The sequence below is a fragment of the Patiria miniata genome, unplaced genomic scaffold (assembly GCF_015706575.1).
Source record: "Patiria miniata isolate m_02_andy unplaced genomic scaffold, ASM1570657v1 HiC_scaffold_28, whole genome shotgun sequence".
Taxonomy (NCBI): domain Eukaryota; kingdom Metazoa; phylum Echinodermata; class Asteroidea; order Valvatida; family Asterinidae; genus Patiria; species Patiria miniata.
In genome coordinates, this window is record NW_024037067.1 from 2,652,692 (window position 1) to 2,672,226 (window position 19,535).

At 39.4% G+C, this 19,535-nt stretch overlaps 2 protein-coding genes across 3 annotated transcripts in view; both read left to right on the forward strand.

Moving 5' to 3' along the window:
* LOC119735005 (tuberin-like) overlaps positions 1-8,230 on the forward strand; it is a 35,150-nt gene extending 26,920 nt beyond the window's left edge. Inside the window, 8 exon segments of the mRNA XM_038208681.1 lie at positions 351-429; positions 703-789; positions 2,058-2,244; positions 4,669-4,791; positions 4,794-4,807; positions 5,481-5,559; positions 5,788-5,879; positions 6,614-8,230. Coding sequence (XP_038064609.1) covers positions 351-429; positions 703-789; positions 2,058-2,244; positions 4,669-4,791; positions 4,794-4,807; positions 5,481-5,559; positions 5,788-5,879; positions 6,614-6,838 — 886 coding nt within the window. The 3' untranslated portion in view covers positions 6,839-8,230.
* An 81-nt stretch (positions 8,231-8,311) lies between these two features.
* LOC119735007 (alpha-N-acetyl-neuraminyl-2,3-beta-galactosyl-1,3-N-acetyl-galactosaminide alpha-2,6-sialyltransferase-like) lies at positions 8,312-19,535 on the forward strand. 2 transcript variants are annotated; one of them, XM_038208684.1, is made up of 6 exons: positions 8,312-8,907; positions 13,319-13,735; positions 14,213-14,348; positions 14,571-14,792; positions 15,354-15,461; positions 16,349-19,535. In XM_038208684.1, exons 2-6 carry the CDS (start codon positions 13,330-13,332, stop codon positions 16,530-16,532), a joined length of 1,056 nt encoding a protein of 351 aa, XP_038064612.1. In that variant the 5' UTR covers positions 8,312-8,907; positions 13,319-13,329; the 3' UTR covers positions 16,533-19,535. The 2 variants fall into 2 exon arrangements, with proteins under 2 accessions (XP_038064612.1, XP_038064611.1); XM_038208683.1 differs by lacking the exon at positions 8,312-8,907 and adding an exon at positions 12,461-13,031.

Here is a 19,535-nt window from a genome sequence, read left to right on the forward strand (position 1 = left end):
CCTAAAAGAATGTACAGAATTTGTGTAATTTACGAAGAGAAGTTCAGATTCAATTGTAGAATTGATGAGCCCAAACATGTTTTTTTATTGTGTGAAGATGTGTTGGTGTCAAGCCACCTTTTGTAATTTGTTTAGATTTAAGGTCAATCCAGTCTGAAAGCAGTTTGCAGCAGTCCTATTCATTTCTATTTTGATGCTGATAGAACACAAACATGGACTCAAAGTAGGTTTAGTCTATATTTAGAGTTGATTTTCTTATCAAATGATATTATTCATGTGAGTCTTACAAATTCGTAATACGTTTGACTCAGTTTTTTAATTAATGCCTGTTCATCTTTCTTTCCACCTAGTTTTATCTTTCTTCAGATCTACTATTCGCCGATGTTTTCTGATGACACAGAAAGACCAATGGCTCTCCCCTTATCACAGGTGTGTTGCCTGTAGCATTCATTGTAGGGTATTAAAAACAACACCTTAATAAATCTGATCAACAAAAGATGAAATATCGGAACTGCCAGGTGATGCTTCGCCTCGTTGAGTAGAAGATCCATCTTTCAACTCATGCCAATATTATCACTATTGTAGTCATAAACAATCATTATGTGTGTGACATTTACTCTACAAAACTACTCCCTGATGTGTTTAATTTCTCCTTGCTCAAACATTCGGATGTGCAACCAAAATTCATCATTTTATTTGCAGGTGACTCAGCGGGCAGTCAAGGTACTAGACAGAATTCCACCCTATGACACACACAAGATAGGAGTGTTGTACGTAGGATCAGGCCAGGTAGGTAGTTATTGTCTAAGTAGAATTTGCGTACGCTATGTCCCATATGTAACAAAAGTGTTACCCTCTAATCTATTCATGGATTTCAGTGTTTTTTCTACTGCCAGGAAAATAACCATAAGAATTTGTTAGTTATTAGTCTTTGCAATGATTTTGTTATTAAAGGAAACATGGTGTTACGTATGGGACAGAAAGGGGACCTTTTCTTGGACCTACCCTATAGTGCCTAGCATGCTCTGTCCTCTTCCTTTGACAGACTCACGACCAGACAGCCAACTTATCCAGTGTCTATGGTTCAACTCCCTCCCTCTCCCACAGACTAAAAACCAGACAGCCATCTTATCCAATGTCTACCGTTCAACTCCCTCTCCCACAGACCATGACCAGACAGCCATATTATCCAATATCTAAGGTTCAACTCCATCCCTATCCCACAGACTAAAGACCAGACAGCTTAGGCTATTTTATCCAATGTTTGTGGTTCAAATTCCTCCCTCTCCCACAGACTAAAGACCAGACAGCCATCTTATCCATTGTCTATGGTTCAACTCCATATCTATCCCACAGACTAAAGACCAGACATCCATCTTATCCAATGCCTGTGGTTCAACTCCCTCCCTCTCCCACAGACTAATGATCAGACAGCCATCTTATCTAATGCCTGTGGTTCAACTCCCTCCCTCCCCCACAGACTAATGATCAGACAGTCATCTTATCCAATGCCTGTGGTTCAACTCCCTCCCTCCCACAGATGATGATCAGACAGTCATCTTATCCAATGCCTGTGGTTCAACTCCCTCCCTCTCCCACAGACTGATGATCAGACAGCCATCTTTCCAATGCCTGTGGTTCAATTCCCTCCCTCTCCCACAGACTCCAGTTATCCAATGTCTATGTTCAACTCCTCCCTCTCCCACAGACTAATGATCAGACAGCCATCTTATCCAAGCCTGTGGTTCAACTCCCTCCCTCCCCCACAGACTGATGATCAGACAGCCATCTTATCCAATGCCTGTGGTTCAACTCCCTCCCTCTCCCACAGACTGATGATCAGACAGCCATCTTATCCAATGCCTGTGGTTCAATTCCCTCCCTCTCCCACAGACTCCATCTTATCCAATGCCTGTGGTTCAACTCCCTCCCTCTCCCACAGACTATGACCAGACTAATCCAATGTCTATGGTTCAACTCCCTCCCTCTCCCACAGACTATGACCAGACAGCCATCTTATCAAATGTCTATGGTTCAACTCTCTCCTTCTCCCACAGACAAAAGACCAGACAGCCATCTTATCTAATGTCTACGGATCAACTCGTTATGTAGAGTTCCTTCGAGGTCTTGGTAGGTTGATATCACTCAAAGACGTCTCTCCTAACGAGGTGTACACCGGTGGTCTAGATCATCAAGGAAGTGATGGCAAGTTTGCTTACTGGTGGCACGATGATATAATGCAAGGTGAGTCTCGTCAAGATTCCAGGTTAAGAAAGTTGAGAATATTGGCACAAATGTATGGCTTATTTTACAGGGGTTGCCCTTACCTTTTTGTTTGACTGGCCAGCCGGACCAGTTGGCTAGAATTTTGACTGGTCCGCCAGGTTTTTGTCTGGTCCGTCTTAACAGCGTGTACCCACCAGTTAATCAGTTTCACATAAGTCATAACAAGACTATAGTCATCAACACCCATGTCGTCATGTCACCTGAGCAATAGAGGTCTATTTTCTTCCTCCATGATCTGAGCCGCAAAAAAATATATAGTTCTGCCTCAGATTACATGCCTTTTAAAAATAGGGTCGGTCGGTCGGATTTTTTGGGTTTTTTTGGGCCATTTTTTTTTATGCAGTTTGAATGGGGTATTCAATTAGGCATCAGTATGCGAAGTTTTAGCCTGATTTTATTATCATTGCACTATGAAAGCTATACACAAAAAGATGGCCACAAAAAGTGAATAAAACCTACCTTAATTAGGCCAAAAAAAAATAGTTCTGCTTCCGATTACATGCCTTTCAAAAATAGGGTCGGTCGGTCGGAAATTCTTCTTTTTTTTGCCAATTTTTTATGCAGATTGAATGGGGTATTCAATTATATGCGAAGTTTTAGCCTGAACTAGTTTCATTGCACTACGAAAGCTATACACGAAATGGCAACAAAAAGTGAATAAAACCTACCTTTAATTATTGTCAATATATTGACGTTCGATAATTTAAAAAAATAATGGAAAATTCAGGTCGTTCGCACCATATGCACAACGCTAGTCAAGACGCGGGGAGCTGGCCGAAACTCCGAGGTGTGTGATGCGTGCGTGTGTGGCGAGCGGCCCACCATGGGCCGACAGACCTGTTTTTACGGTCAAAAATTTCGGGAAACACACGGCATGTATCACTCCAAATACGAGTAGTGCGATCTCAAAATGAACTGTTGAACACAGAAAATACATACACAGACAAGCTAGATCAATTCTGTAAATTAACTTGCAAAAAATGTTCTTTCTCCATCGGTGTTTTCTTGGCATTTTTACGATGTCGAATCCGACCAGTTGACAGAGCACGTGCCTGGCGCCTGCACAATGCATAGCCATGCTAGCTCTATCGATCACTACTCCTAGAAATATGAGGCTCCACGTAGTGGAGCCTCATAGGTTAAGAACCCCGCAAAATTGTTTTCAGCACAAAACACTAATTAAGTACAAAAACGTCCATCAAAATGCAGAAATTTCCAACAGAACCGCTGCACAGTTTGCCCCCAAACTCCGTACTACACCTCATGACATACTCACAAAATATGCGCAGAACAAACATCGCTGGATTTTGTCTTTTTTTTGGCTAAAATGATGAAAAATATGCCCTTTCCGCACTGAGCCAACATGACACTTGAAACGTGCACGCATAATTATGATCGAGTGATGATTTTCAGTTCGCTCGGAGCGCGCCGCGGGGGGTACGGTACAAGCGAAATGATAGTATGCGCATGCGCACAAGTGCTTGTACCGTACCCCCCGCGGCGCGCTCCGAGCGAACCGAAAATCATCGCTCGATCATATGCGTGCACGTTTCAAGTGTCAGGTTGGCTCAGTGCGGAAAGGGCATATTTTTCATCATTTTAGCCAAAAAAAAGACAAAATCCAGCGATGTATGTCATGAGGTGTGGTGCGGAGTTTGGGGGCAAACTGTGCAGCGGTTCTGTGGGAAATTTCTGCATTTTGATGGACGTTTTTGTACTTAATTAGTGTTTTGTGCTGAAAACAATTTTGCGGGGTTCTTAATCTATGAGGCTCCACTACGTGGAGCCTCATAGTTCTAGGAGTAATCGATCGCATAGCCGTGCACAGACTAGTTACCGCATTTTCATCGTGTCTTCTAAATTGGCGCGGCGGGAACCAGTCATCGCCACATTGAGCTGGGTTTACGCACATGATTATAGTCACCGTGACATCGAGTTGCGAAGTAGTCATATCGCGAAGCAAATTTGTAAAAATAACGGAGGTTTCTTTTGAAAAAAATAGCGAATGTAAGTAAGAAACCAAATAAATACAACAAGCATTTTTTCGACGCAGATTTTTTTGGCTGGCCAGCCGGACCACTTGGCAAGGTGTTTCAGCTGGTCCGCCGGCAATTCAACTGGCATTTGGCCAGCGGACCACTGCTAAGGTCGAACCCTGCATTACCACTTCGTCTCTTTGAAAGGCATGAATAATATCATCTGAATAAGATGAATACTGAATGACATATAATGTATTGCAGATCTCTTCATTATATCATTGTTAACTGCACTGATGTCAATTTTCATTGGATCAAACAGGCAATTTCATGAGTTAAAAATTATCTCGGTAATGAATAAACCTTCAAAACAGGTTTTGATTTTATCTTGAATTTTTTTTTGCAGTAATTTTCCATGTGGCAACTCTGATGCCCAATAAGGAATCAGACCCGACTTGTAACTGCAAGAAACTTCACATTGGTAATGACTTTGTGTCCATTGTGTACAACGAGAGTAAAGAACCATACCAGCTGGAACAATCAAGGTGAGCACCCATCTGTTGTTTACATGTTTACATGTTTACACCTCACCAATGGCTGCCATTCATTTAAAATTCGTCATTCTTATTGGTAAGTAGTATTTTGATACAACATTGCATTCCAATATTCCAATGTAATTCACTGCTCGTGTTAAATTGTGATTCTGAGTGTGAGTTTTAAGTAGCAATGAGTTGTTGAATTCAATGGGAAGCCTGTACTACAGGGTGAGGGGAAAAAACCGAAACTCATATGTCGGGACTATTGTTTTAGTGAAGCTCTGGATGTAGCACTTTCAAAATCTAGGATATGAAATCCCAAATTCATAAGCTTTCTTTTAGTACAAGAATCATTCGAATCACTCATGTACTTTTCAAGTTACGGAGTTCTAAACACAACCACCATTTTAAAGTTCTGTCCGCGGATCACAAAAAAAGGTGTGCGTTCTTTCAGCAAAACGAAAACAATTCACACATATTCGCACATATAGCAATTGTCAACCATAAATCTTAGTTTTAAGAAATCCTCACGTCAATCACATAGCCTCCAATTAAGTCACAAGTTACTCAAATGCACTTCATCCCTTTTACTGGACTTCTGAATGGAGTGTATTTAACTTTGGACCAGACTTGTAAGGGACTCAATTTGAACACTGCTTGTACTATCTTTGTTTCATTTCAGGGCCAGTTCAACTTTGCAGAGATTGTCATTGAACCACTAGATAGTGAGAGCAATCTGGTCACAGTCCAAGCCAAACAAGGTCAGAGTTCAAGGTTCATACTGAATCATACGCACCCTAAAGTAAATATGGATGAAATGTTCCAAAGTATGCTGGAGGTTGCATGTTCACATCTCATTTTAGTCAGTTCTCTTAGTTCTGAGTTATTGCTTTCAAAATTAAAGTTCTTAAATGTGCTCAGGTGATGTCAGTTGTTGCTGTAATTATTTCTCACAGTATTACTTAATTACATAAATCCCCCTATTTCAGACTTGGAGGCAATGATTGGAAGCCGTGGTCCGCGGATGATCACCAACAAGAACCTGCCACTGTTAGTGCGTCAGATGGCACTACATGCCAATGTGAGTAGATTGCAGACATGCCGACCTTTCGTGAAATACACATTTTGGTTCAGTTTTGTGTAATAATTGTCCTTGTTTCCTTCTTTCACTAAAGAAGCAGTCTTACCATGGTGACTTTATACTTTATAATATCCAGCGGAGGAATCATGAATTCTAAAACAATTAATGGCCTTTGTAAGGTAATATAATCAATTGTCATTTGGAGATTCAGGATTTTTCGGGGGGGGGGGGGGGGGGGGGCGGGTGGAGTCAAGACCCTTCAAGGGGTGAGGTGTTGCATTCAGTGCATCAAACAACCCAAAATTTTAAAGCGATGAATCAAAGATGAAGCAACATGAGTGAACAGGTTTTTGAGGGATCTTCAGAAAATGTACTGTTTGTTGCCTTTTTATAAACAAAAGTGTGTGGGGTGGGGGTTAGGGTCAGGTACCCTGGCCTGACCACCCCCTTTGATCCACCCTTAATCAGTGGCTAAGTGGCGGAATTATCATTCTGAGGCTTGGAGCACAATAGTCGCCAGCATTGGGTATAAGTGCAGACTAGAAAACAAAAGGTAGCAAAAGAGGAAGTCAGTTATTAAAGATGTGGTTGACATTAGAGAAATGTTTCTCAAATTTAACGTATTGGGAATATGAATTGCTTTTATATTAATCAGGATCTCTTTATTTGTTTCAATCATGCAGTTGAATGTTCACAAAAAATGTTTGTAATACGTAGTTTTATTTCCTGAATAGCTTGCTTCTCAAATCTACCAGAGCCAAATGCGAGGCAGCTTGGCTGAAGCTTACACCTCTAATTGGCTGGAAAGATTGCGTCAAATCAAACGTCTTAGAGGCAAAATCTCCCAGGGGGCGCCCTCCAATACGTTAGCAGCAATGGCAGCCACGTCGTCTCTTAGACATCATGAAAGAAGGAAAGGATCTTCGGTGACTCTTGATGACTTCACTGATTATGCTTGAGTGCTGGTCGTGTTGTAATAGTTAATGTCAATGATATGAATTGGTTGTTATTTTATGGACCAGTCTGAGCATGTTGTCAACTCTATCACAATGGTGTCCTTCCATGGCAAAAACATTGTGCTAGCTATTGTTCAGATAGTCTGTCAAGGGCTGATTGCTTGGTAAAATCCCACACACAATGGTTTCATTCAGTGAAGGGGAGTTTGTGCATTTACAGTTATCATATACCCACATTTGTCTATAGTGATTCATTTACAAAAGCATATTCTCTAGTTTTGTCAATTAAAAGCACAGGAGACAAGAAATATCATCAGTGACATTTCACTAATTATACTCCCTAGCAGGATGTGCATTTGGCATGCCTTATACCCCCCCCCCAGTCTGCCTTGATATCACCCCTCCACCTTTCCTGCCAACTAGATCTGCACCTGGAGCCCACTGATTTACATGTATATGTAACTTTTATGAAGCAATGCCACTTAACATCACTTTAGTCCTGACCAAATTTTGTTGGTAAAATTCAGTGCAGAATTTTAACTGGCACATGTACCTTTCCAAGTGATTCACCAATTTAATCCATTTATGCCGTGCACCGTTAGATTAAAAGACCTTCCCCAAAAATACATTTGAAGTAAATATCCATTGATTTGAAATAATTAAATTCCCAGTCTGTGTATGTGAATTGTTCAAGTCTTATTCCCAAGGTTTTAGCAAGCCTTACCCTTGTTGGGTCTGTTTAAAGCTCACATTCCATATCACTTACTGTAAGAAACTACAATTCATTAAAAGTAATTAACTTGTAACAAATTTAATTATATTCAGGAAATTAAAAACTTGTAACAAAGTTAATGTCAAACTGGAATGCTGTTCATATCAATAATTAAAAACATTGATGAATTTGTAACACAAGTTTCTTTTAACAAATTGGTAGTTCTAGTGATTGATTGGGGATATGTTGGTGTGTTTGGTGTTTTTTTGCTAATTTAGAAATCTTGTTTGAAAATTTAAAAGACTTTATGTGTAATATGTGATTGAGCAAGAAGAACATTGTCCTGGCAAGTTAATTGGCTTCTCAGTGAGTAAGCCTTTTTCATGAATATATATGACAGAATTGTCGGTATAAAATTGGTTAAACCCTTTCACACCGTACGTCAGTTTTTAATTGCAATCCTTGAAATCTGTTCCATTTTAGTTATTTTAATGTTCATTGCCACTTATGAGGGCTTTTTGGTACCATTTTGCAAGAACAAAACTGCATGTTACTAGACAGAAACTCGCGTGCACTCATTTCAGCATACAAAGTGACCTGAATTGCATGTTTTTTTGTTATTGTTCTGCTTTCAGTGTTTCGTTGTATGTCAGTAAATAACACTCGGTGAGACAATAAGAAAACTGTATGTTTCCAATAAGCAGAATTCAGCCCCCCCCCCCCCCCCCCCCCCCCCCCCCCCCCCCCCCCCCCCCCCCCCCCCCCCCCCCCCCAATTGAGTGAGGATGGGCGCGTGTACGACGTGCACACGCGCCGACTGGCAAAAGACTTGCGTTCATGTACTGATTGCATCATTTTCACTGGGCGACATCAGTTTGTAGCGGGGGTTTATAGTCCCAACAACCGGAGGGACAACTTTATACAACACTAATTTATAACGTATACATGGGCTAACTTGTCCCAATCCGTCTATGCAATATGCCCGTTCGAAAATGTTAATAAAAACAAATTATATTCAATAAATGAACACATTTTGTTTTGTAATTGTGTAGGTATAGTTTGAGGTAATTTTGCTGCGCTCCTATGATAAATGTACACATGGCGGGAAAGTAATAAATGGAGAATTAACTGCACGTAGTGTTCACGACTTGGACGCGTGCCATTCACTCTGTTGAGTGTTGTTGTGGTATTTTGCCATGTGCGTTTATGATATCCTACTACGGAATCGCGCTCTATTCTAACCCACATTCCCGCTCGTATTTTCGCTGATGTTTTGCCCGGGAAGACATTAGTGCTTGTTCAAGTTGTTTTCGCTGCCTTGCTCTTTGGATTTCATACAGTTTGTTTCGTCAACAGAAAGGTAGGCCCCCTAAATGTGTTTTTAAGTGAAGCCTGGTACAACATACTACTGCTAGGCCCTAGGCCTAGTACACAAACATGGTAGTGGTACATCATGTTTTGTTTTCAATTTTTTTCAAGTTTCCCAAACTGATTCGTATACTGCCTAGGCCTATGTAGGTGGCTGTAGTTTTGACATTACCGTGCTACAATGTCTAAGTTTTTTACTACGAATAATTAAAGTTATTTTTTAGGAATATTATTTTAACATGTTTGTGGTCGTAATCAGAATATTATGTGGCCAGTTTACTGGACTATTGATCCTACCAATGCAATAGTGTGAGTAGGCCTATAGGCCTACAAACAGTCGTGACAGTAGTGCTGTAAAACATGTAAAATAAAGGCCATGTTACGCCCCAACTATCGCATCGGTCCCAACTGTAGTTCCACAGTTGGGCTGGCCCAACTATAGTTGGGCCTGTTCCAACTATAGTTGGGCCTGTTCCAACTATAGTTGGGACAGTCCCAACTGTAAGTTCCACTGTTGGGCTGGCCCATCTATAGTTGGGCCACTCCGATCTTTTTATTTTGTGGTGTCCCAACTATAGTTTACATTGATGTACAACTATAAAACGTTCCCTACAGCACTGATACACGTCTGACTTTACTGGGGACCACTGAAATTAGCTATTGATGGGGAGAATCTATAGTTGGGCCACCCCAATCTTTTTATTTTGCAGTCCCAACTATAGTGTACATTGTTGTACGATTATAAAACATTCCCTACAACTCTAATACACATCTGACTTTACTTGGGACCAATGAAATTATCTATGGGTGGGGACCATCTGAAGTTGGGCCACCGCAATATTTTTATTTGGCGGTCCCAACTATAGTTTACTTTGATGTACCACTATAAAACATTCCCCACAGCTCTGTTACATGTCCGACTTTACTTGGGACCTTTGACATTAGCTATGGGTGGGGCCCATCTATAGTTGGCCGGCCATGGCAATCTTTGAATTTTGCAAAATGTTGCTGGACAATAAAACCCAGCAGCTGGACAACTCATCCAACTAAAAACTAGACAGTAGTACCATGTGACCGGCCAGCCTTGCGGCATGCATGCACGATGAATACACGGTGCCAGCGCCGCGGAACATTTAATCCAACAAGATCTATCAAGCATGAAGCATCCGGCGTAACTCCAGCCCTAACTATAGTTGGGCCGACCCAACTGCCGCACTATAGTTGGGACAGTCCCAACTATAGTTGGGACTGATGCGATAGTTGGGGCGTAACAGCCACACTTGCATGACTCTGAACATGTACAAACTACAAAAACACTTTGTCAAACTTTGATTTTCACATTTTTAGGCTTAATAATGGTTTGTAGTTTATTTTGCTTTAGAAGCATACTCACCATCCTCTTTAAAGTGCTGCCTTTTCAGATGTCAATTTTTTGTGAAATTTCATGTTGAAATTTTGATACGCAAACATGTGCTAACGAATCTGGAAATTTCACGAAAAAGAGACATCTGAAAAAGGCAGCACTTTCTGATTAGCCTATTATTAAGAGGGTGAGTATGCATCTAAAGCAAACATATTAACTACAAACTAATACTAAGCCTAAATGTGAAAATCAAAATTTGACAAACATGACAAAGTTCTAGGCCTAGGCCTACATGAGTACATGTTTTTGTAACATGTTCCAAGTGGCCTTTATTTACAGATGTCATATGGAGCAACTTTTGCTACTTGGCACAGCCCCTTACTTTTTGCCCTTTCAAACACGTGTAGCACTGTGTAGCATTTAATTTGTGCACAAGTCAATGGTGTAGCACTTCTTTGCTACTTGCCGCGGCCCCTTCCTTTTCGCCCTTTCATTTTAGCGTTTAGCACTGTGTAGCATTTAATTTGTGCACAAGTCAATGTTGTAGCACTTTTTAGTGTGTTCAGTGAACACCCTGGTCTGGTTCTTTGACCGAACGGTGGCTCTGCCCATCCCATTCGAATAAATCATCAACATATCACCCAACTTACTATTTCTTGTAGCATGTAGCAGTGCTACAAACACAGACCATGAATTCATTTGTCTCAAAACTGGCTGGGTATAACAGAGGTAGTCCAGTAAATTGGCCACATTTATGGGCTAGTCTTAATCAACATAGGAACTATAAGTATTGTCTGGATTTGTTTACTAAATTGTAAAATTGTTATTAGGCCTACTGATTGTAAATCTCGCCGCATATTTCCCTTAATTTGGCCTACTTAGTACTTACTAAACATTAGGGCCAGACTAAGACCTTTCTCAAGAATCTCATGTCAATCCAGATACAGCAAGTACTTTGGAAAGAATTCGGTACTGGGCCACCACTTTTTTCAAGCGCCAAAGTGACAGATGTATTTGCTACTCATTGTTGAAAGAAAATGTTGATACTGATGAACCCTACTAATAAAAATAAAGCCTTCTGACAAATTGTTACAAAGTTGAAAATCTGGGCCTATTTAAATCTGGGTTTTTCCCAGATTTGTAATCTGAACTGAAGTCACTGATATAAATCAATCAATTCAGTTCTCTTTATTATCCAGTCATGCCAGTAGGCCCTATAGAGAATTGTTTTGTCAACAGCTCATAAGATTATTACGGGCCTAGGCACAATAAAGTAAGAAAAATCTAAAATTCCATCAAGTACACTTAAATAATTTACAGATAAGTACACAGATTAAAAAAAGTTAAAGAAATACATTGAACTAACTGTAGCTTCCTATTAGCAAAGCATGATGATGCAATCACGTAAACAGTACCCATTAATACAAGCAGGCAGCCTGATTCCATGCTGACTACAGTCTACATGTACAAATGTATACCCATAAGGACCTACTGGCAAAGGTAACCAGCAACTTTTGGCTTGCACAGATTTGAATTTCACCTCTGATTTTATTTTCTTGTGTTTGTCCCCCGAGCTGAAATCAGTAATTTCTTTGTCAGTATGTTGACACAAGTGCAAGCTGAAATGGAAAAAGTTGAATGTACCATAAATGGAGCTATAAATTAGCTCCATGAACGTACACCTAGAAGTCACAATATTATTAACTTTGCTAAGAATTGTCTATTTTCTAGTTCTGGATATTTTAGAGCCCAGATTATTTTATCCTTTAATCAGTAACCTTCTATGAACTTACAAAGAACCTTTATTAGGTTGTATGTTTCACAGTCAATGAATGTGCCCTGGGCTAATACAACTGCATAGCATACATTACTGAGTGTAAGCATTGAGAGTGGGGACCTTGATGTGTGGGTTATGGATGATGAAATATCACGCAGCTATCCCGGCTTGGCTGGCTAGCCCTGTATTGTACTGCTGAGGGCGGTAGGCTACACGTGCTGTTTGCATGACTGACTTTCCAGCAGCCATTCTCAGTCCAGCTCTCAGATTCGGTCATGTGAATAATTGGCGCGCTTTAGAAAACAAAAAAAAAACGCGAATATAGTTTTCTGTGAGGGCTGGGGTGCAGTTATTTATTGTCAGTACAAAACCATTCTTGGGTTTCTGGGAAATAAACCCTACCTAGGCTAGTACTAGTAGCACATGTACATCTTTTTCTTGAAAAAGTATTGAGGTTGAATAATTTATTTGCAAAAAATAGCATCAAACACAGACTTTGCTATTTTGCCATTTGTAAATAAACACTACCAAATCTTGAATTGACTGGGCTTACTGCATATACTTATTTCATCTGATCTTCTAGCATCAATATAATGATCCTGTAAGCTATGTTACAAACTTGAGTAGCCTACTTTATAGACCACTCTCACTGTCAGACTTGCATAAGCAAACACTGGTCCTTGCTCTATTGTATAAGAGTTTAATACTGTCTGTAGATGACCATTGTTAGCTAATCCCCATTGTTGATATTGAGAGGCTAGACTTGACACCCTTTCTCAAGGCATTGAAGTGTCCACAGTTTATGTGGGGTGCACAGCTAGCTGGGTGTGGGGAGTAATCCAGTTGTATGCAAATTTCCCGAGGTTAACAACTGGGCTGGGTTAATATTGTCAAGAGTAGTTATTCAGATAATAGTTGTTCTTTTTCAGTTGGTTCATGGAGGTGGTTGGTTTGTATGGCTATTCCCACCTCCATGGTTTGTGCATTGAGTCCTTTGCTCTGTTGACTGTGATTATGAAATGTGTTCAGGTTTAAATAAATCATAAACGTCGGTGACTGAAGGGCAAAACCTAATTTGATTAAATAAATCAAACGTTTGAAACTTGAATCAACAGTTTTCTCCGGCTGTGGATATGCATGCCTGCCTTCTGCCTCAGATCCTTTTTTTTGGGGGGGGGGGGGATTTTTGATGCGTTCCATCCTTCTTCTTTTTTCTAGATTATTGTTAACAAGTCATTTTTTCCTCCACATTTGTCTTTCCAGTGTCTGGCAAGATGTTTTCCATATCAAGAATCAAGAAGTTGGTTTCCATGTTCTTTGTGGTGCTGTGTTTTCAATATGTCATCATCTACATGTACATCTATGCTCAGTCCAGCGTTCCTTACAAACACAAGCTTGTCCCACGCCATGTCACTACCAAGGAAATTCGTGGGCCGACGTACCACATCCACGAAGTCGATCCCATGCCCCTTGGAATGCGTGAAAGATACGAGAGTCGTAGGCTGCTAGTAGAAAGCAACCATCCCAAGCTGATCTCACGACGAGAAATTCTGAATGAATATCGGCATTCTTCATCGGCGCAGGTGGTTGATGAATCTGGTAGATTCACCTCGCTTGAGCAGGAGACTAACAGGGGAGAGACGCTTCAATGTGGGACATGCTCCCTTGTCTCAAATTCAGGTGAGAATCATGTATTTGATGGAAGGAAGTGTATCACATCTCAATTCTTGTTAAATAGAGTGTTGGGAAGTGGGACATTTATGTTGGAATGTGTTGATCTGAGAGTGAATAAATGACCTTGGTGTTCAGCAGGTTTCATAGTACATGTATGTTGTTTGATATTTGTTTAATTGAACCACAAGTTTATGGCTTCTAATTAATTCCCCTTGAACAAAGACAGGGACAATTGGGGAACTGCCAACAAAGGGCCAGATAGCTCAGTTGGTAGAGCATTGGAACACTTATCTAGAGGTCGCTGGTTTAAACGCCACTCCAGTCAATTTTCTTTGTTGTACTTTTCGAAATTGTTGGATTTTTGTTCAATTTAATGTGCTTAATAAACGTTCTTCAGGAAAATGGGTTTGATAATTTTGTCAAATGAAGACAGGAAAACTTCTTTGACAATGCATCTTATCAATGTTTTGCATTCCATTCTAGGTCACATTCTCGGCTCTAGACTAGGAGATGAGATTGATGAGGGGGATTGTGTCTTCAGATTAAATGCCGCACCAACCTTGGCTTATGAACTGGATGTGGGGCGTAGGACTACTGCTAGAGTTGTATCCCAAGGAGGGTAGGTTACAACAATATCTGAAAAATGTCAATTGTCATCAAAGATTGGAGATAGCTGCCATACAATGCTGGCTTTCTTTTTATGTTTCATTGTTCATTGTGGATGTAGAGCATCATTTATAAGGTTAGCATGACAGGAGTGACTGTCTTTCACAATTGTTGACTTCTTGGAACCAGTGCTAGAACATTTGGGTTTAACCATTATACGTTGCCTTTATTTCAGTCTGCAAGAGGTTATAGCCAATGCAAGTACCCTATTGGACAATCATCCATCCTTGTCGACTGTGTTCATCCATGGACCTGATCACGTCTTCTCATTTGGTTCTCTGCCAAAGTTAGTCAGTCATCTGTCCAGCAAGTATCCCAAGCTAGACTTCTACAAACCTTCCAGTCTTGTCAACAGTGAAATGAATGCCGACTATGAGAGGTACACCGGCAAAACAAGGTCAGATTTTTGCCAAGTATTTTTTCTTTGTAATTATTCAGCGGAAAATTTGTTGGGCTTTTTTCTAATTTCAGCAATTTTATCGGGGTGCTTTTGTTCTTATATTCATTTCTTTATTCTTATTTTCTGTTTGTTATGCAGTGCAGCGCCATCAGTGCTGCTTGTGGCGGATACCGGTGCTTTATAAATGCTCATTATTTTCATTATTATTTTTTTGTAGGCAAATGCTAGCACAGACTGGCCCCCTTAGTAACCCTCGACCCCTCTGCCTGGTGATGTGTCAGTTCCTTCCAATCTCAACCCTGAAATATTTGATGAAGATTCATAAGATTCATGCTCCTTAGTCATATCAAATAATTAAAATCCCAACAGTAACGTGGAGAAAACTTTGAGTACAAGCAAAGTCTATGTTATTTTGCAAGTTTTGTAAGAATATTTATTTGAAAAGCTTGTCAACTATTTGCAGAGAGCTGTTTCAGAATGTTTTTTTTTTCCATTTTTACTTGATACAGGGTGTCATGAATATGAACCTAACAGTATTCTTTTCTTCCTTGTTTTTAGGATATCGTCAGGTACAGAGTTTTCTTCCGGTTTTCATGCTCTGCAGATCATGAAGGATGTTTGTAGTGATATTAAAGTTTATGGGATGTCACCACAAGACTATTGCAGGTGGGTCTAAAAAGATGAGAGTAAAATGTTTAATTACTGTTGTTAAGTTTCCATAACCACATTTAATATAAATGGGAATGCAAAGAGCAAAGTTTTAAAATTACGACTGTACAGGTTGAGTAAAAAAAATGACCGATCTCCCACTTAACGGGAAATGTTACCAGTTTCTCTCTTCAGCCAATAGTTGGTCTGGGTATTGACTATAGTCAGTAAACTGATATTCAGCCATGCATGAAAAGGATACTTGCCTGTCTTTGTGACTACCCAAATACACTACCAGCACAATGTTCAGGATAGGATTTTTTGCTGTCAACACAATGGCAACAATGGGCCTCAGGATAGTGAAGGCAATAAATGGAATAACAGAACAGGACATCAAATAAATGGAAAAAATACAAAATTGAAATTGAAAGTGAGTTACAGACAAACATTTTCACTGTCCTGCTGGCCGACCCTCCACCAGTCTGTCATTCAGATCAATGCCTAGTTGTGCCCATGTCCTCGTGTCTGCAATGGCTCTGTGTAATTTGTTGGCGAAAATCTTGCAGAATCAAGGATAGCTCCTCCTACCAACCATTTTTTTATCTCCAAAGTTTAGTACGGCATATGAATAGAAGCTTAGTGGATATAGACTTACATACAAGTTGACCTTCTTTGACTGTGCTGACTGGGAGTACAATATGATAGGCTTGCAACAGATGGTGTGCTTGCAATGGTATTGTCCCATGAGGAACTTTGGTTGTGAGTTCAGACAAAGAACAGTTCTTGCACGGATGGTATCTTTAGATTTGTAGCTGTTATGTTCATAAGAAAGATTCTAGCAAATTTCTAGGAAAGGAACAGCTATTTATTATTCATTGTATTTTGCCTCCCAACTGCTGTCTCAGGTTGAACCCGGACAGTACAGTCCCATACAGTTACTTCAAGACCCCATCACTACCAGAATGTATGGTGTATGACTACCATGAGAATATTGAACATGGAGGACAACGATTAGCAACTGAGAGATGCGTCTTCAGCAACTGGGCAAAGAAAAACAGCATCAACTTCTACAGTCCTACATGGAAATAAACAACTGGGTATTTCATATTTCAAGCTGATCTTTTGTTTTGATAATTGCTTTCATTTACTTGAATCATATGTTGGTTGGGGCCTAGAAACCCACTGTACAATCATATAGAGGTATCTGTGTGTAGTCAAGGGGAAAAGGTAGTAGTATTTGATGGTTTTTAGTTGTTGTTTTTTAATTTTTCCCAAAAAAAGCAGGGTAGGGGCTGGCAAAATAGGGTAGGTAGAGTAAACGGAAGCAGAACTATTACTTTTTTGGCTTACTCAAACAGATAAATGGTTGCAAGTAACTGTGAGAAACAAGTTGTATCACTGCGATGTGCGCTATGGTTGACTGAGTATGGTAGATTATATTCATTAGCGTCACTCGTCGTGTTTTGGCGTGGGTCTCGGTATCGGCCAATGGAAGCCGGCAAAAAGGGCGATATTTATCAATTAATAACTCGTCCTGCTGGACATGAAACTGAGCGTTTGATGTTGCAGTTCTCATTGTGCAAAGCTAGTGCGCTGGCAGGTTCCACAAGCATGCACAACATGCGCAGTGAATGCTGTGCAATATCACCCTCAGTGTTTGGCTGCCCTAAACCAATGAAATTACAGTATCTAAGCGCACGATAAAACAATTATATTTAATTGACGCTTGAAGCCCAATGAAAAACAACCAGTATTGAAATACATGTACATATACCAACTCATTGCTGTGTCACAGCATTTGACAGTTTGATATGCATGGGCTGTGTTAAGCCTTGATGTCTTGAGCTTCATCATGCCAAAGAAGGACCAAGTCTGGTGAAAATCTTGAAGAGCCTAATTTGCCAACATTGCATCACTGAACTTACCAGAAAATTACTAGCCAGTATATCCTGCTCCATCCACTAATAAGCCATTTGCGAGACTATGCAAGAGCTTGCCCTGAATCATGTGATAAGCAACAGTGTCTTTGGTCTGGACAAAATCAAAGTTAAAATGTTCCAAGCATTCTGAGCAAGTCATTACACCAGATTTTGTTTTTCACAAAACTCTATTGTCAAGGAATCTCAGTGTTTTGATTCCTCTGAATTGAAGTCATTACTTTGGAGAGCAAGAAATCAGCCATTACTGTGTGTATGAAAGACGTAAAGTAGAGAACTTGTGTTTTGGTTAACTTTTTGAAAATCTGCACATCAATGCAATATGTTTTTTTTCTGGGAGGGGGGGGGTGAACATTTTATTGAGTTACTTTTTGTCCTTTAAAGTTTGTTTTGGTTATTTTTGTTTAACTGTTCCCTTATTGGTTTTTGTATTTTTTCTTTTAATGAGTTGTATAAAGCCTTGATCGTTGTGTGAAATATTAACAGTATTTCCGTCTAAACAAGTTCTTGTCGCAAGTTTGCAAAACTTGTTGAAAAAATTATTTATTGTGGAAAATGTGAAAAATGATCTGAAGCCTAAAAGTGCTAAGCACAATGAGGGTTTCATGTAAATAGTGTAAATAGTATTAGCAGTGTTTAGACTAGTGCCAGCTCTTGGATAACACTTTGATTGCATTCTAGATGTAGAAACAAAGTTTAAAATACTTTTTTAGCCAATAAGATGTTGTTGTGGAACCTTGGTTATTAGCATCATATTAGTATTTTCAGTACTTTTTATTTCATGGACTGCAGCTTCTTTGACAACAAATTGTAGTAAAACCTTGAATCATCTTTTTTTATTGCAGAAACGTTGGTAATCATAAATTGTTGATGATAGGTGAATGGTTTGCTTTCGTTGACAGACATTTTTTTTTTTTTTAAATACAAGTATGTGTTCAATGCTTGTAGGAAACCCATGCATGTTGCCTTTTTATTTGCAAATTTCAGCTTTGATTTGTGTTATTGCTCTACTACAGAGGAGAAGTGGCCTATGATTCTTTGGATTCAGTTGCGTGAATATGACTGTTTTTGCAAAGATAACTGCACAATTTACAAACAATTCTCAAAGCAGATTTTTAATGAAATTATATTTATTTTAAACAATATCAGAGTGAAGATATTGCGAATGTTATGAAAATGGTAGAGTTTGCCAGTTTAGTTTATCCATTTGCATTAATGATATTTGCAATCTCTTTGGGAAGAATTCCATAGGTGGATATCACTAATTTGTCCCTGCAGTGACCTATCAGCCATCAGAAAGCGATAACATGCCCTAAAAAGTCAGATTTAGCATGGAAAATATGAAAGCAAGTACTGAAAAACAAAACACCTGGAATTTTTTAGAATAGTTTGATAGGGTTTGTACATAGGGTGTAGAGTGATGTGAAGGTATGGAACTCTTTCGATCTCTTTACTTTGGTGTTATTAAGAGTTTCGAAATTCTTAAAGATCTTTTTCTTTTTTTTTCAACTTTAGTTTGTATACATGTACTAGACTTGGACAAGGATAATCTATTCCGGTGTCAGAGTCTCCATTCTGTCCATGTCTGGTCTCAGACTGATCTCTATCACTTGTATTGAAGGTTTTACTTATAAAATGAAAAACAAACTACGGAGGCTAGGTTTCATTATGTAATATTGAATCTTTTGATCAGTCACAGTAGCCCCAATGCATAGTTGTGCAGTTTTGCAATTTTGCAAGTGAAGTAGTTGAAAGGATTCTTTAGTTTGACTTAAAAAATTAGATAATTACTGATCAACTTGTATGTTCCTCTATAAACTTGAAGTGATAAGTGACATCTCTACTTGTTAATGTTTACAACCTGTAACATTTTGCTAAAACAATGCAAAGTTAAAATTGAAATTTTATTTGTAGGTTTTGTTTGTATGTTTAAAATAACTGGAAAATGTTGAATTGATGTTAACAATTAATTTGTGTCCAACAATAAGGGAAGGGCATCTATTGCAGCAAAAGTTTATTGATCCTAGTTCACGTATGCAGCTACAAACGAACATTTACAAGACACTGCTTAATACTTTGTCTTGAAAGAAAGTGTACATAATATATTTTCGAAGCTGTCCTTTATTAGTAAATAAAGCAGCCGTTTGAAAAACAA

Coding starts and splice junctions, on each gene's coding strand:
- LOC119735007 (XM_038208683.1), top strand. CDS start 12,992: ATGGAGGTGGTTGGTTTGTATGGCTATTCCCACCTCCATG. Junction 14,793..15,353: donor AGGTACACCGGCAAAACAAG/GTCAGATTTTTG, acceptor CCTTGTTTTTAG/GATATCGTCAGGTACAGAGT. Junction 15,462..16,348: donor TCACCACAAGACTATTGCAG/GTGGGTCTAAAA, acceptor CTGCTGTCTCAG/GTTGAACCCGGACAGTACAG.